Here is a 19,829-nt window from a genome sequence, read left to right on the forward strand (position 1 = left end):
GACTTGAGGCGTATTTAATTTACTAACAGGGTATGCAGGCTTTACCAAATGTATCCCAAACAAAATGCATTGGACATATTAATTAGGTTTATGTTTAAGGCTTCTTTCTACAGCTCAAAATTCCTCTGGATCGAATCACCCACATACTATTTCTTCCCTGTATGCTTATGTACATGTATCTTAATAATGCCCTCAACATATGTCACTCGTGGACAAAATGAACAGATTTATATCAGTTTTGTTTTTAAATATGCATATGCATATGCATTATGCTACATGCTCAATATATTGGACTGAAATTACTGAGAAAAAACTTAGAAATATTCACATACTTTCCGTTTCATTCGGCATTACATGACTATGACAAAAATTGTTGCAGGTCAACGCTTTACGCGGTTTGATTTGAATTGTAAAAGTGTATAATATTCATTTAGTAAATGTTTAAAAGCTTGTTAGTATGTACTTACACAAGAGAATGGTTTTATGAGAGACACATTTTAAAAACACAATTAAAAACTAACAATCTCAATAAAAATGTAAAGTTATAGCCGATTAGGCAATTTAAATTTATACTTGAAAAAAACAACTGATTGTAGGATAAAATAAGTTATCATGATTTCATTTAAAACATTATGGTTTGATATCTTACGCCTAATAAGCATTTGTAGCATCATAATACGATCCATATTTTTCTGTCTCTTAACGACTTCTCAGAGGTTATTTCCGGGGAATAAACCTGTCTGAATGCGATGACCCACATTCTATTCTTAACTACATTGTACATGTAGATATTATCGGTCCTCGGCCGAAGCAAAATCTAAACACAGGTATACAATACATGTATTTCTTGTAATCAGTAAGCGTTAATTTTGCAACTATTTGCGGATTCTGCTTTTCTATATTGCGTTCTGTAACTCGCCGATATCAAAATATATATCAAGTGCGTTATATGACGAAAAACGCACCGTTTCCAAACTATATTAACCGCATACCATAGACTGAAGACTCATTACGGCGCTACTTTTAGCAAGCTGATCAATATGCAGAACGCAGTCCGTAGCAATTAGAGCAGATTGCTTACTAGGTATTTTCGATGTAAATGTTAATGTAAATTAGGTCGTTGACCCACGTAGTTCTAACCGCGCTGGAGTTGATACGCCCGTGCGGACATTAATTCGCTAAAAGTTAAAAATGTTATGTCGATCTGGCGATGCGATTTCCGATATACGGTTATAAAATTCTGCAGGCCTAGCGGCCTACAGCCTAAAAACATTCCAAGATATTCGCACAGACTCGTGCACATTTTGCCAGACCAATACACATTTGTATAGCAAAGCCCATAACTTAAATATTTGCAAGTAATGCCCCTTTTTCGACTGAAAAACAAAAGGCGAGCGTTGGTGTTCGCTCCGTGGCGCTTTCGTTTGAATTACAAATCATAGGTACTTGATATGACAGAGAGGTAAATAGATCATCATCACTATCTCTTTGAACAAGGTTACAACTCACTGAGTTAAGAAGGGAAGGTTAGAGAACCAAGGTCATATCTGGATGGAGTCGAACCCAAATGGAGCTATTGGACTTTTCCCGGATGCCGCCTTGAAAGTAAGGCTAATGCAACAACAGACAAAGTTCTGAGGTGCACAGTGACCTGATCGTTTAAGCTATGGACCCGGGTACTGACCGCGACACATCGCAATCTTATGTTGTCTACCAATGCCAAATTATTTCGACATCCCATCATGAATGACAAAGAAAGGGCCGGACACGAACCACTTTTATTTGTAAGGCTTTTAAAGCAAAGCCGACACAGTTTAGTAGAGCACAGTGGCCATGACGATAAAGCTAGAAACCCGGGTCTTACGCGCGACACATCATAATCTTATGGTGTCTATAAATGCCTAATTATTGCCAAATTCCATAATATATGACAAAGTTATTGACCGGGAACGAACCACTATCATCAGTACACATTTTATAGAAAAACCGACTGAGAGTTTCTGAGACGCGCAGTGATCTTAACGTTGTCATGTTATGGGAGTAACTTCTGCCAAATGATTTCGAAACCCAACCATGAATGCAAAAGTTGTAAACGTTTCGAAAGCGAGACGGACGGACGGGACGGACGTGACGACGCGCGTAATTCCTATATAGCCCCCATCATTAGATATCATTAGATAGTCTATTATTGGCGCCGCACTGAAGTGCGCGCCTATTATGGAATGGGAATTTATTTTAGTTAGTGGTAGGAGCGGTTTTTAAGTTGATTGACAGTTGGGTTATATTGTTATTTTATAATGATTAAAAAATGCAAATGGATGGCGATTGCATGGATATTAAAAATGCTATTTATGGTTGAATAGATTGTCTTCAATCTACATTCAAAACATTATATCGGAAGAACGACAAATAAGTTTAATAACTGTTCCCGATTCGTTTACGTTTTCCGATTGGTTACCTGTAATATCATGTGCCGGAAATGTAAACATTCGGAGGAGTTCCGAATGAAATGTAAAATGTGTGGACTGGTAATTATGTGAATGGAAATTATTATGTTTTATGTTGTTTCGTTATGTTTACTGCATTAATAAACCATGAGGTAAGCTGTTTTCTTTAATTTAATCGATATTGGAATTAAATGTTCACCTTACTTTATTTGTTAATGTGTTGAAGGTGACATTAGTAAAATTTTATTTTTAGAACACTACACATATCCGGATGTTGCTATTTTTAGAACCAGAAGGTATTTCCCCGCTATTCATAGGTCAATTATGGAATTTCTACATCGTCGATTAATAGTTGGAAACACGGTGAAGTTTTCTCATGAATATACGTTTAGAATAAGTAAACACTAAAAGTGTACACTGACAGTTGCTTACGATACATCTAACAGTTTGAGTCATTACAGTAAAACATGGATTATAAGTGAATTATACGCGTAAGAGAAGATTTTCTGTCGAAAAAACTAATGTCAACAATCAGCATGGAACTGGGATATTCGTATCAAAGGGCTATTCATGTAAGTATCCTTGAGTAGTTGTGTACGTTTATGTGTTCAAAAAATTTTGTTTTTTTAATTTATCTTTGGAATTCTTTAATCATTTTTATTTACTAAATGTTAAGACAGCGTTTTAATATTTCTACATGTACTATAAATATACATGTTACATACTTTACATCTACTTATAATGCACCAGTCAATTGTAACCACGCCCCCCCCCCCCCCAGGTCCGAGCTGGGACTTTGACTATCGGTCCAGCCAACCCCGGGTAAAATCCTCGTCCTGCGGGAACGAACTGATGGTCAAATCCTCGCCATATGCCCCCGTACTCCAGGGAGCATAGGTAAGGCATATTCCCTGCTATATTTTGCTCAAAGACAAAACCACCGCATTCACCCGGCACTGTGAGGCCACCTGAAAGGTAAAAACACAGCCCATTTCCACGGCTATCCCCGATATATCCCTAGACCTGGGGGGCCGTGGTAACAATTGACTGGTGCATTATGTACATGTTACATATATTTAAATGTACTTATGTACATCATTTATGTAAATGATATGAGTATGTAATCTTTTATTTGATTGATTTATCTTAGAAAAATATTAGACTTAAAAATACCCAATATTTGTTTACAAACTGCATATTTTCAAAATAAAAGATGTACATGGTTTCGGGCTGGAAGCCACGACAGCTTGGACACCAGCGACATTCATTTGCTTGGTGTAGGTCTTGTTGAACGCAAAACTGTGGTGAATCATTATCAACCATATGCACAGTTACAACTACACATTTGTGCCTACCAACCCTTACTCTTGGCTAAAACGGATATTAGTGCAGAATGTATAATTAATACATGTCCATTTGTATTTTACGGTTGTAGTTTCTAATGGTTGATAATCAGAAGTCTAATTTCTTTCAGGCAGGAAAATGACTGAATATTACTATTATATGAAGAATTCCAGCCTGCATTAAATACTTTGTTGGATCATTGAGACAGATTTGACATCCATGTCTATCCACAAGGCAGTCACATCTGATAGAGATGATGTGAGTATTTCATATTATAAAACATATTTGAGTTGGTGTTTGTTGTTTTATAAACTCACTGTATTCAATAATCCAGTGGTCATGGTGGTGGTGGTGGTGTGGTGGTGGTGGTGGTGGTGATGATGATGAATTTTATTGATAAATTTAGTAATTTTCTTTATATTATATACATGCATGTATCAGTTTATTGTTGTTGTTTTTAAATAATGTTGAGAAATATTAAACTGTTTATATTTTATTTTGTATGTGTATGGCAGTATTATTATCTATACAAATTAGTTAGAAAGTACTTTTTTTTTCTTTTACAGCACTAAACATTCTAGATGGGTAAAGAACCTGAAGGGGCATGAAAACCAAATCAGCAATGACTCAGCATTGAGTAATTATCATCTGTTCACACACTACAAGTACAAACGCATGGGAACAAACCAAACTTCAAATGTTGAAGAGTAAAGAATTATTGTGAAAACTTCTAAATGTTAGAATACCATTAACTAAATAAAACAAATAGACATCGATTACCAACAGAGACTGTTTACATGTTATAATATTAAAAAGACATTAGTTGAGAACTTTCACTCTGACATTTTTGGAGGGGCATTACCGCCTACTTAGTGTTCTTGTTTCTTTACATATTTTAATTTAAAAGTACACTCATTGTTTTTAAATCTGAATTCTAAGTTATTATCATAAGTAAAATTCATTTATTTGAATGATTACATTTTATGAATAAGTCCAATTAAGATTTATCAATTTTTACAAAAAAAGGTTGATTTTTAAGCATTTTATTAGTTATAAAAATGTATAGTTACATTTTCTTCAAAACTGAAGGTAAACTATCATAAATTGTCTTTTAAATTGTTCATTAGACATCATAGAAAATATTTAAATTGATTTCAGCAGGTTGTCGTATTATTAACTATTTTTTATGAATTCATAAAACTGCTATATATTTTTCAAACATCGAAATACTGCTCTGTTCCGTAGACTCACAAGGTCAATCAAAATGATTTTTTTCCATGTGTATCAATAATATGTTCGGTTGAACTTAATTTTTCTGTTAACTGAAGTTTATTTTACCAGAAACTGTTGTGTTTATTTCATAATCTCTGATAATGTGAAAAAAAATCAAATGTAGACAAAATATTTTTAATTCACTGTAAAATATCTTCAAAATTTGGATAAAAGTCCCATAGTGTACCATGATAATAACTAGGTTGTCGGTAACAGCTTCATAAAAGTGTGTATTACTTATACCTTAATTCAGTTTAATTATTATGGCATTTAAGGATTTGTGTTTTTATATAGATTTATTGTTATATTGAGCTTTGACCATTTTTTTTGTTGTTTTGTATTATGTACAATTACTACTTCTATTTCCTAACTTTTGTCTCATTTGTCAAATTGAATTGTTACATATTTAAGTGAAAAAAAACACACACACTATTTTTAAAGATGCACTCTTACTCCCAAATAAGACTTATCACAATTAATATTATTGTATTATTGTTTTGATTTTTTTAAATGGGTTGATAGATGTCAACAACAATGTTTCTAATGAAGGATCTTGAGTTCAATTCGTTAATAAGAATGAACATAAAACATGGTATTTCTGCCTTGTGATACTATAGTAGACCACAGTAAATCTTTTAGCAATCACCAATCATTTAATATTTGTCATGCTTTTGCTAATATAAACAGGGTCACAAGCTTGTTATCAGTAAACAATATTTCAGTAAATGCATTATTTACTAAGTAGTTATTGTTTTATCATTCAATTTGATGTGTGTTATAAATACAATTATATGTATTGATTTCAAGTAAGAGTTTCACTTTAAAGATGCTCATTTAAAGAAAATGAACAGACACACAAAAACTAGACACATTTGATACTAATTATATGAATGATTATTGTTTAGGTGACCTCTGATTTGTTTTGGAGATATTCATAAATGGGTGTTATTCTTTATTGTCTTCAGTTTCTTATACATTTAAGGATTTTTATTATTGCTTTTCTGGTATATATTACAATGTAATTTAATGCAAATGAAAACACACTTTAAACTAGACACATTTGATACTAATTATATAAATGATTATTGTTAACATGTACTCTGATTTGTTATGAAGATATTCAGAAAGGGGTGTTCTTCATGTTATTATACATTTTGGACTTGATTTAGTATTGCTTTTCTGGTATATATTCATTTAATGCACAAAGACATTATTTTAAGTGTTCAGTATCACGTTCACACATTGTTTACTTTTTTTTGCATATATTTGGCCTATGTATGCTTATATGTGCATTGTTGTATTTCAAAACCTTTGTAAATAATAGAAACAGTATTATTTCTTTCATACATAGTCTGATACATATTCAGTTTGAATGCGTTATTATTATCATATTTGAAAAATTTGCCATTGTCCAATAAGACACATGCTGTTTTTGTGTTAATATCAACTAAAAACATCCATTTTCAACTCTTCTTTACTATGTAAATGAAGAAGTTAACATTATAACTCCATTGACCAGATTTTTATGCAATTTTACATTACATTGTAGTATTATTAAACAGCTAAAAACAAGGCATGTTATGTTATAAATGCATTTCATCTAGTAAACAATGTTCACTTTTTATATAACAGTTTAATAATTATGTTCTCTTTATGTTTGCAACTTTCAGACAAAATGATAATGTTTATTAAAGTACTACAAAAAATGTTAAATTGTTATTTCATATCACTTCTTCATGATGAATGAGGTAACTTATTCTTCCCTTCAAGTTGTCATTCCAGCATGGTGACGTTTTCCCCTCCCCCTATATGATTAGAACTGCAGTGTACATGAACAATAACTCTATTTCAGCGTATTGCAAGTTATTCCCTTTGTATCTTTTCCTGTCCGGAGCATAACTAGAAAACTACTTTTTTGGGAATTTCATTAAACATCATTCAATAGTATTGAGTACAACGAGAGGAAGTGCAGTGAACAATGACTATAGCTGTTTTTAAGCTAATTACATAATTATTGCCGCTTTTTCTTGACCAGAGCATTACTAAAAACTACTTCTGGTATTGAGTAAAACTTGGTATATGGGTAGGTGGCAATGACAAAAAGTACATTGCACAAGCACCCTAATTCTGTCGTGTTCATTAATGTACCCCACCCCTAATGAAATGCTCAACTTGAAACTCTTCAATTTCAATGCTTTTGCCTATGTTGTCAAGCAGAATACTACAAATATTTTGAGAATTTCATAGATGCGGTTCAATGAACCATAATATGCTTGTTGGCCTCGTATATACATATATGCATTCTTTGTCCATTTACAAAGTTGTACCTGCTTTATTCTTGCTTCATGTGCTGACAAAGCTCGACCAAAAAGGGCTAGTGTAGCTGACGCGTTGACCAACATTATCCTAGATTTATCCTAGATCGCTCAGTTGATTAATGGAACTCCAACCAACAAATTCTTTATTCAAACTTGATATTAATTTTGGGAAATTGCCGGAAAGGGGCGAAAAGGTCCGAACAAATGCGGAAGTAAAGAAAATAATCAAGTTTACTTTAGCTACTTAAACTTCAGGTAATCCATAAACAGTTGTTTTATGGAAATATACGTTTTGTCTGAATACGACAAGGATATTTTAAGAAATAAACTCACTTGAGTAATAAAACGGTGATATACCCAATTGTCCAATTGCACATAATCACACTTAACTGTGATCTTATTGGTACAAATATTTTGTAGAAGTATCATGTGAGAATCGGCATAGAAAAAAACGGTGCCAAAGTAAAGGGGCTAGACACGAGATGATAAAATTGCAAGATATAGAGGATATTTGTTTATTTCAGTGTAAGATCGTATTTTATTTCATAACGTTTTTTTTATGATCACGAGTGAAATAAAATACGATCTTACACTGAAACAAACAAATTTTCTGTTTCTTTTATGCTTATTTTCGGAGTTTTATTTGTTTTTTATTTATTTCTGAATTACCCCCTTTTTTGAAAAGGGTGGGCTTTACGCCACTAATCGTAGGGCACCCCTCATGCATAATTATAGCTGTCAACTTTTCTACTTTCGGTTTGCTGAGAAATAGTTCGTTGCTATTCATTCTTATAGCTTAATATTCGCTCGTTTTTTTATTGCAAAGCTTTATGAACAGTAAACAATGAAGTATTATTAGTGCACATATGATCCAAAAAATAATGAAAACACTTTTTATTTTAAGATGGGCATGAATACATAACCAAATTACTACGGCGCTATTTAATTTGGAAGGTCAAATGTGTTGTCAAAACAAATGTGGATACTCATTGGATTTTAACCATTCTTCTTAGTTTAAGACTGCATGTACGCGTGTTTTAATAGTAAGTTAATATTCAGTCATCTTATTGTCAGAGACCAGTCTGTTTCGCTTTAAAAGGTTTGTTTTCCAGATAAAGAGTAAACGCCACGCTAGTTTGTTGACACATTTTGAGGTGTGGGTGGGGTAAAAAATATCGGATCTATCAGTAAATTGTTGTGTGAATTCTCCAGGAAGCTCATTGTACGTACTACAACGGTTAACAGATCAAAATACATTTGAACGATGATATAAAAATTTATTTATGTTCGAACAGTTGTTTTTGTCTGTAATTTGCTTGGTATGAAAGCAAATGTTCGAACATGTATTCAGATTCAAAGATCAGTAAAATGTTTGATAAACGGGATAACCGGTAATAAACGGTAAGTTGTTAATTTCCAATTATATATTTATTTAAATTTATAAAAATTTTTTTTTTTTTTTTTTAACATTTTTCGACATAATTTACTGAATTCCAGTGTTCTGTTTTGATCAAAGCAAGTACATGTAACAACGAAGGTATTTAAAAGTAGTTCTGAAAGTTGATATTTTCACTCCTTATTTTGCAGATTGATATTTTCACTGTTGTTATTTCACTGTTAAAACCCCATATTTCATCGTAAAGCATGAAAGAAAAAAAAGAAAATTGTCAAAAAATTAACATAATACTGTCATCGTTGTGTAAAACGCATTGAATCTTACTTTCTGATGTATCACATCGCTAACGACACATGCATTTTTCGCAGTTTTTGCTCATTTTCGAATTCGAAATTTACTACGGTTGTCTATTACGTAAATCCGAGTAAGTTTAAAAATAGCGTTGGTGTATTTATTTGTACTCATAAACAGATATGTTTTAAACTGGGAAACCGTTATGCGTCATTTTAAAGAGAGAAACACAGGTGAAATAGCAATATAATTGTTGCGTTTATTATTTTAACCATTAAAGTGACATATCATCGGCCTCCTGTTTACAATTCTATGATTGTTTTGAGGAAATACCGTATTTGCTGAGTTTTGGACCCTCTGGTGTCTAGCGCCCTTAAAAACTAATTTTTCGATAAATCAAGGTTCAATATTGCCCATAATCAAACCTTGTCTTAATATTATGTTCATACGTATACGTTATAAATGTGGTTAGTTTTGGTGAACAAACGAAGGTGCTAGAGAGTGTAAACAATGTTAAATTAGGCATTTTTATCAGTCTATAACAATAAAACCGTTTTGGCCCATAATCAACTTGGCCGAGATCTTATGGATATAGTTTACATTTTTAAATATGATGAGGGTGGGTGAACAAATTCTAATGAAGGTGAAAAATGGCATTCTTTGATAAATGAAGGGCAATAACTCTTGGCCCGTGATCAAATCTTTAATCGAGCTTGGTCAATATATTTGGCCACACCTATTCCTAATATATACATGATTAGGATTGGTTCATAAATAAAGGTGATAGAGTTGGCCCCAAATCGAACTTGATCGTAATATCGTGATTATACATATTCCCTCTAAATATAATTATGATTGGTGAATAGTTGACGGTGCTGGAGTGAATACAATGGTAAATTCAACCTTTTTTAAATCAATGGAATTAACTCTTAACCTACTGGTCAGATTGGCCCATAATCCACTTTTGCCGAGATCGTTAAGTCGTACGTTTGTATTTTAAACTGATACGGATTGGTTAAAAAATGACGGTGTTAGTGTGTGAAAAGGTTCAATATGGCATCTTTATATCAACGGCACATAACTCAAAAAGTTCTGGTCCAAGTTGGCCAATAATCAAAGATAACCGAGATTTTAAGTATCGTTCATGGCCGAGAGTGAAAGATAGGTTCATCCCAACCCGAGCGTAAGGTGTTTTTCGGAAACGAGATTTCCGCGTATCATCCTGCGCGAGGGGTGGGATAAACATATCTTAGACGAGCGGCTATGGTAGATGCTTTTTAAAAATTTAAGTTAATATGTATTTTTTTTCGCTGGAACTCTTTTGTGCGTAGTAAAAATGATGTGCGTATAGATTGGTGATGATTCGTGGTTGTCATGGTATGCGCGCAGTGATTCAGATTATGTAAATTGTCAAATCATTCTTTAAATAGTTCTGAGGAGAGTGCAGCATTATTTCTTGAAAGGAGCGTGGAAACTTTTGTAATGCCATTTGAAGCGAGAAATAGTTAATTAGGATTTTAAATATTGCCACAAGACAAGGATTCCATTAAGCTACAGATGACAGTCTTCAACAAGGGAGGTAATTGTGTGATGACAATAAAAAAGAGTGTCATACGGGTACTTGTTTTATCTTTGCCCGTGGGCAAGATAAGAATTTCCAGCATGACCAAATATTTGGATCTACTTTTCTCCCACCTCAGATAAGTAGATCCAAAATTTAACCATGCTAGAAATTCTTATCTGAACGGTATGGGAGTTAAAATCCCAACTTGAACTTAAACCAGAAACCCAATATACCCTAAAATGTTAACCTATGTTCCTTCCAAAGTCAATCAGGAGCAACAAATTGTATTAAGGACGATATTGACAAAATTGTGTGATGGATATGATGGATATTTGAGTTATAAGTGAACATGCCAACTTGCCCAATAACTTTACCCGGACACTACGTGCCCAAAAACTAAGTTCCTGAGTCAATCAGGGGCCATAAATTGTATTGCGGATGATATGGAGTTAAGAAATCTAGTGTGATGGTCCTGATCAACTATGTGATATAGGAAGTGAATTGAATGAAAGGTATTCGTGTTATAAGTGAAAATGCCAACTTGCCCTTAAACTTAAACCGGACGTCGACGCTTGGGCAAGTAGTATTGCCCTACTTATTCTTTGAATAGTCGAGAAAAAACGGTTAAAAATAACATTTTTCGATAAAATGAGGACACTAACTCTTACTACGTTATTTAAATGTTATATTGCCAACTACACTCAGGGACAGAAGAAAGTATACAATTTTGATTGTCTTGAGGTTTTAGAATTGACTTTAATATCATGTTTCAAATGAAACATTCACATGAAATGTTTTTTATCACTGGAATGGGCAGTATATTACTGTATTACACCACGACGTTTAATTCGAGTTTGTAAAACAGTGTAAAACTAAACCGTAAAATGTACAAAGGAATCTCTTTAAACAAGCAAAATAACACCAATACGATGTGTTCATACGTTAGCTGCAATAGGTTTAAATCATTACGCTATAGTGATGTCCTAATTTTAGTCAATTATGTTGTCGACATAATGATTGGCCTACCAGTTCCTGAATATTTCAACTTCGTTTAAATTTTGATTTATCGTTAAAGAAACTTATTTAATCCAATGGATTCACGATTAATTGCAATTTACCGGCCAAAACCGTTCTGATGGAAATGCACACAAATTTTAGATAACTGTGCAAAGCATCAAATGAAAAGAACAAACAGTATTAAAATGAAAATTCTGGTGGAGTAAAACATGTAAGATTTAAAGCCCTTCTGATTAAGGAATTGTCGTTTATGTTTTATTCTTGGATAACTATATTTCATAAAGTCTACTTTTATTTCGAAATGTCTCAATTTTATCGACAGGAAATAAATCAAACCATGTTTTATCCTTAAAAAGCAATATTTGGGAAAACATGTGCATGCAAAACAAAATATAGAGCATGAATAACAATATGAACATAGAAACGCTCCGAGCGGGACTCAATCCACAATCGCTAACGTCGATGCTGAACAATGGAGATTGAGGACGTCACGTACGCCGTAAGTTTAAGTAAATAACTATTGACAACGTTTTAAAACGTAAATTAAATAATTTAATTATTAATAAACAAATTAAAGTTCATTATTGAAAACAAATTTGAAAAAAATGCAGCAGTTAGACCGACGTGTTTATTTTAAATGTGCCGATATTTATTTTCCAACATGACATATTGCTAAACATGGATTTATTAGCGCTTGATTTTTTTGCAACGTATGTTCTAGAGACACTGTTTCTGTCGGACATACTGGGGAGGCATTAAATTTCGCTCTGAACAATTAAATAGTTCGGGAGGAATGCAAGAACGGTGTGTTCTTAGACGCTTGAACAAGAAAAGAAGCAGCAGGTTGTCGAAGTCAAATTCAAGGTCCACAGTGGTAAGAATTCTTACACTTTAAACATGTACCATTTCACATGTTCGTGTCTATTCAACCAAAAGAACCGAGTGATTCTTGGAATATCATTTGCCAGGATTTAATTCTTCAACAGAAAAGAACTTCGCTGAATATCGCATGAATGTGAAGGACGTAAACGTAGCGTTTAAAGAGTTGCTGAACCGATCGAACATGGTTTAGAACACTGAGGATGAAACTGAATATGATGAGGAAGTGCAATTTAAATTAAAACTATTGAGGACGAAACTAACATAGCAGGCTCATAAGCAAATTTCAAGTTTAAACGAATTCGAAGTTCGAATATTTTAAAAATTACATCCCGGTCACCATATCTATTTTGGAAAAAAAATAAAGTTGAATAGAAAACAATCTTGAATACCATATTGTCAAGACTGAAGAAAGATTTCACAACTACGGGATGAAATGTATAGTGCAAAAAGACAATACAAAACAAATTGTGAATTACCAATCGACACCTTGAACACGTTGAGTCGAGAACGATGCAATCGAAATCGTGTTGTGAAAACATGAATATTTACACCTCATCTTCCATTCCTTAAATGAACTGCTTTGGCAATTGCGTTCATCAATCGATGAACGCAACATCTTCGGATATGTTCGAATCGCAATTCATCGCATTACAATATACATTAAAACTATTGATCTTTTTATTGTTTGTATTGTGTCAGCAGGTCCCGTAAAATATAAATCAACATTTTAGAAAGTGTTAATTGATTATGTTTTAAATGTATTGTTACCATCAGTGTTTAAATTTTACGTTTAAAAGTGATTTCAAGTGGTTGATCTTTTCCCGCGTTATTGTGACGTCGTTTGAAAAAAAAATGTTTCCGGTTACAGTCGGGTCGTTCTATTTACAGAATGGGTAAGAAAGGATTAATGATTGGTTTTTTTTTTAATGAAATGAAGAATTTCTTTAACAATTCTTGAATAAAATAATGGACTATTGGTGTAAATATAAGTAATGAATTACGGGGTTGATGTCATTATCTGGGATATGAACGCAATTGTGCTGGTCAAAGAACGCGTGGAGTCCTTCATTCCTTAAATGAATCAAATGTGAATACATTGCAAACGATATCTGATGCACTGAAACAATGGAGCTTTACAATCAGAGTGTAAAAATGCTTTCCCCCAAAATAATCCGCAAAAGACAAAGGGTCGGTAATCAAAATCCAGCGCGATATGAGATACGAAGCGATGGTTTTCAATGTCCGGCGCAAAAAGAGAACGAAAAAGGAGCAGTGAGTTTAAAGACCCACCTATGAATGCATCAGGAATACAGCAGGAGCCTGTTTAACGGACGGACAGGTCCACAATATCTAATGCGACAGGAAACGGTAGGGGCCAGTTTAAAAAAGACTAGGCACCGGGAGGGACCAGTTCACCGGAAGAGACGGGCTTGAACATCTGGCGATATAGAATAACAGTTCGGACCAGCTCAACGGAAGGGACGGATTTGATCATCCGGCGCAACAGAGACCCGAAATTTTACTAGATGGGCAGGGTATGGGCATCCGGCAATACACGAAACCGTAATGGACCAGATCAATGCAAGGCCTGTGTATGGACACCAAGGTCGAAATAAGCCCGAAGGAACATGTTAACCGGAAGTGTTTGTTGTGAAAACTGTAATATGAACAACCACTTAACGGATGCATGCAGACGACGATTTTATTAGAGATTCAAAGCAGTCAAACAATTTTGCGACAACAGGTTTGAAATATTGCGTAGTAGATTGTGATTGCTGTGAATGTAAATGCCTAAAATGTATAATCTGAACTGCAGACATAAAAACAACGCTAAAGAAAAAATACATTCAAAAGATTCCAAAATTGTAGTAATTTAATGACACATCAACAAGATAACACTTTTTCTTTTTGTTGCAAAGGTTTTCACGCTGCATGTTGGAACACCCTACCCAAATTTGATGAAAAACCAAATATCATCTAATTTCCGTAGGCAAAACTGTAGATGTGTTGGTTTTGAATTCTTAGCACAGTCCAGAAGGCAACTGAATAACGCAACCTTAACCTTTTTCTAGACTAGCTAAAACGCCACCAATACAATTTTTTTCAAAAACATGCATGTCGTCATCCCAGCGACATATGTTTTGCTTTTACGAAATGCTTACCTTCGGTTTTATGTAGGTTTTGTCGTAGTGCCGGATTCCTGCCATGTGGCTCAGCAACTGACGAACGGTAATATTCACCTGAGAAAAATATTAGAGGTAGGGTTCGATAATTAGATACAATGTTCTCTTTTTGTACATAGATAAAAACACCAACATTTGAACAAAAGTTATTGGTAACAGGTTATACATATCGAGGGTTGAATGCGAAAAGGTTCTAAGTGACATTAAATAAAGAAGAAGATAGAACATAGTTTACCTCTTCGCCGTCAACTCGTTTTACCGGGAAGTCCGGCAGATATAAGTTGACGTCCTGATCAAGGTCAAGGACGCCCTGATCTACCAAACGGGCGGCAGCCGCCACAGTGATAGGTTTGCTGATGCTGGCCACGCGGAACACCGTCTCCGGACGACACGGTACGTCATTCTCGACGTCCGCATACCCAAACCCTGTAAATGGCAAAATGCATGTGTGCTTTAAGTTAAGAATATTGATATACATGTAATTTGGCTGTTTGTACTTTTAATTTTTCAGAACAACTTCCTTAATTTCGTGTTTTGTTGTGTTGTTTTAAAGAACTAATAGCAACATTGTCGCGTGTTTGATGCATGGACTTGAGACAAGTAATCGAACCACTACCAATATAACATGACAAGCCCTAACATCATTGACACATTCAGCTGTATTTTGCGAACGTCTAGGGATTTATGTATGCGAGGCAATGCTAATGCACTAGACGAGTCGAGGAGGGCCGTTAACAACTACAAAAGTAGATGAACTATTACGCAGTCAAAACGTATATATATATTATAAATAACCATAAACTTGTCACAAATGATATAACAACTTGTATTGTATGTCAACGTTGCCAATATCTAATTCCAAAAAGGTTATCGCGATTAGGTGCCATTGAGCACCAATGGAGTCAACACAATAAACTGCAGTTTATTCTTTTAAAATACAGACATGACTAAAAGCCAACAGCGATGTGTTCGCGTCAAAGAACACTTTTTAAGTAGAAAACATTGAATTGATGCTTTTCATTACATAAAGCTAGTGGTTTTGTAATTACGAGGCCTGTAAATTGAAATTAGATTTTGCTCATTTGCGATTGCCTTAAACATATCATGCATTCTAAGACAAAACAAAATTTAAGATAAAATATGTATTTACAGATCACCCAGAATAACATTGCCCATGCGGACAAATATATTAAGGTATAAACCGCTGAATCAATGCATGTACTATCAAATTAAACAATTACCAAAAAATGTTGAAAATATATTTTCTCATCTATTAATCATTACAATCACAAATAATTAAAGAATAATGTATTTATTATGTGTATTAATGTATATAAACCTCGCTATCCTGTATGTACATAAACCTCGCTATCCTGTATGTATATAAACTTCGCTACCCTGTGTCTCTATAAACACCGCCATCCTGTACGTATATAAACCTCGCTATCCTGTATGTATATAAACATCGCTACCCTGTGTATATATATATATATATATATTAACCTTACTATCCTGTATGTATATAACCATCGCTATCCTGTATGTATACAAACCTAGATATCATGTATGTATATAAACCTAGCTATCCTGTATGCATGTAAACATCTCTATCCTGTATGTATATAAACATAGGCATCCTGTATGTAAATAAACCTGGCTATCCTGTATGTATATAAACATCGCTAATCTGTATTTATATAAACATCGCTTTCCTGTAAACTTCTCTATCATGTATCTATATATACACCTCGCTATCCTGTATGTATATAAAGCTGGTTATCATGTATGTATATAAACCTCGGCATCATGTATCTGTATACACCTCGCTATCCTGTATGTATATACACCTCGCTATCCTGTATGTATATACACCTCGCTATCCTGTATGTATATAAACTTCGCTATCCTGTATGTATATACACCTCGCTATCCTGTATGTATATAAACTTCGCTATCATGTGTCTGTATACACCTCGCTATCCTTTATGTATATACACCTTGTTATCCTGTATGTATATAAACATCGCTATCCTGTATCTGTGTACACCTCGCTATCCTGTATGTATATACACCTTGTTATCCTGTATGTATATAAACATCGCTATCCTGTATCTGTATACACCTCGCTATCCTGTATGTATATACACCTTGTTATCTTGTATGTATATACACCTTGTTATCCTGTATGTATATACACATCGCTATCCTGTATCTGTGTACACCTCGCTATCCTTAATGTATAAACAACTTGCTATCCTGTATGTATATACACCTCGCTATCCTGTATGTATATACACCTCGCTATCCTGTATGTATATAAACTTCGCTATCATGTGTCTGTATACACCTCGCTATCCTTTATGTATATACACCTTGTTATCCTGTATGTATATAAACATCGCTATCCTGTATCTGTGTACACCTCGCTATCCTGTATGTATATACACCTTGTTATCCTGTATGTATATAAACATCGCTATCCTGTATCTGTATACACCTCGCTATCCTGTATGTATATACACCTTGTTATCTTGTATGTATATACACATCGCTATCCTGTATCTGTGTACACCTCGCTATCCTTAATGTATAAACACCTTGCTATCCTGTATGTATATACACCTCGCTATCCTGTATGTATATACACCTCGCTATCCTGTATGTACACCTCGCTATCCTTTATGTATAAACACCTTGCTATCCTGTATGTATACCACCTCCTTATACTGTATATATATAAACTTCGCTATCATGGATCTGTATACACCTCGCTATCCTGTATGTATATATACCTTGCTATACTGTATGTATATAAACCTCGCTATTCTGCATGTATATACACCTTGCTATCCTGTTTGTATATACACCTCGCTATCATATAAGTATATAAACCTCGCTATTCTGCATGTATATACACCTTGCTATCCTGTTTGTATATACACCTCGCTATCATGTATGTATATAAACCTCGCTATCCTGTATGCATATAAATCTCTCACACCACACACAGCCGGGTCGCATGACCATAACAATTTCTACGACACAGCCGAGGTCGCATGAGAATGACAATTCCTACCACACACACCCGGGTCGCATGAATATGACAAATCCTACCACATAGAGCCGGGTCGCATAAAAATGACAAATCCTACCACATGCAGCCCGGGTGACATGAGAATGACAATTCCTACCACACACACCCGGGTCGCATGGCCATGACAATTCCTATCACACAGCCAAGGCCGCATAAGAATGACAATTCCGATCACATACATTCCGGGTCGCATAAGAATGACAATTCCTACCACATAGAGCCGGGTCGCATGAGAATGACAAGTCCTATCACATGCAGCCCGGGTCGCATGACCATGACAATTCGTACGACATAGAGCCGAGTCGCATAAGAATGACAAATCCTACCACACAAAACCGGGTCGCATGACCATGACAATTCGTACCACATAGAGCCGAGTCGCATAAGAATGACAAATCCTACCACATGCAGCCCGGGTCGCATGAGATTGACAATTCCTACCACACAAAACCGGGTCGCATGACCATGACAATTCGTACGACATAGAGCCGAGTCGCATAAGAATGACAAATCCTACCACATGCAGCCCGGGTCGCATAAGAATGACAATTCCTACCACATGCAGCCCGGGTCGCATGAGATTGACAATTCCTACCACACAAAACCGGGTCGCATGACCATGACAATTCGTACGACATAGAGCCGAGTCGCATAAGAATGACAAATCCTACCACATGCAGCCCGGGTCGCATAAGAATGACAATTCCTACCACATAGAGCCGGGTTGCATGAGAATGACAAGTCCTATCACATGCAGCCCGGGTCGCATGAGAATGACAATTCCTACCACACAAAACCGGGTCGCATGACCATGACAATTCGTACCACATAGAGCCGAGTCGCATAAGAATGACAATTCCTACCACATAGAGCCGGGTCGCATGAGAATGACAAGTCCTACCACATGCAGCCCGGGTCGCATGACCATGACAATTCGTACGACATAGAGCCGAGTCGCATAAGAATGACAAGTCCTATCACATGCAGCCCGGGTCGCATGAGAATGACAATTCCTACCACACAAAACCGGGTCGCATGACCATGACAATTCGTACCACATAGAGCCGAGTCGCATAAGAATGACAATTCCTACCACATAGAGCCGGGTCGCATGAGAATGACAAGTCCTACCACATGCAGCCCGGGTCGCATGAGAATGACAATTCCTACCACACACACCCGGGTTGCATGAGAATGACAATTCCTACCACACAGCCGAGGTCGCATGACAATGACAATTCCTAACAAAAGAAGCCCGAGTCACATGAGCATGACAATTCCTACCACATACAGCCCGGATCGCATGCGCATGGTTATTCCTACCACGCACAGCCCGTGTGGCATGACAATGACAATTCCTTATATATAGAGCCGGGTCGCGGGAGAAAGATAATTCCTACCACATACAACCCGGGGCGAAAGCATGACAATTCCTGACATATATAGTCCTGATCGCTAGAGGATGACAATTCCTAACACATACAGTCCCGGTCGCGTTAGAATGACAATTCCTAACACAAACAGTCCGGGTCGCATTAGAATGATTATTCCAAACACATACATTCCGGGTCGCATTATAATGACAATTCCAAACACATACATTCCGGGTCGCATTAGAATGACAATTCCAAACACATACATTCCGGGTCGCATGCAAATGACAATTCCAAACACATACATTCCGGGTCGCATTAGAATGACAATTCCAAACACATACATTCCGGGTCGCAAAAGAATGACAATTCCAAACACATACAGTCCGGGTCGCATTAGAATGATTATTCCAAACACATACATTCCGGGTCGCGTTAGAATGACAATTACAAACACATACATTCCGGGTCGCAATAGAATGACAATTCCAAACACATACATTCCGGGTCGCAATAAAATGATCACGTACAGCAGTCTTCAAAAATGGTGAAAGAGGATCTGAGTTTTAATCCGGTTCATAGTTGAAGTTTAAAGCTTTAATCGGATTAGTCCAATCCAGTAAAATAGGTCATTCAAAATAAATTGGT

General features: G+C 35.4%; 1 protein-coding gene and 1 long non-coding RNA gene across 2 annotated transcripts in view; one reads left to right on the forward strand and one right to left on the reverse strand.

The window, feature by feature from the left end:
* LOC128230584 (serine beta-lactamase-like protein LACTB, mitochondrial) overlaps positions 1-19,829 on the reverse strand; it is a 121,836-nt gene that overhangs the window by 21,655 nt on the left and 80,352 nt on the right. Inside the window, 2 exon segments of the mRNA XM_052943001.1 lie at positions 14,694-14,771; positions 14,950-15,140. Coding sequence (XP_052798961.1) covers positions 14,694-14,771; positions 14,950-15,140 — 269 coding nt within the window.
* Positions 2,895-4,412, forward strand: LOC128230588 (uncharacterized). The gene is made up of 3 exons (XR_008260272.1): positions 2,895-3,019; positions 3,922-4,049; positions 4,358-4,412. It is a non-coding gene; the product is annotated as an uncharacterized LOC128230588 (long non-coding RNA).

Source organism: Mya arenaria, chromosome 4, assembly GCF_026914265.1.
Source record: "Mya arenaria isolate MELC-2E11 chromosome 4, ASM2691426v1".
Taxonomy (NCBI): Eukaryota; Metazoa; Mollusca; class Bivalvia; order Myida; family Myidae; genus Mya; species Mya arenaria.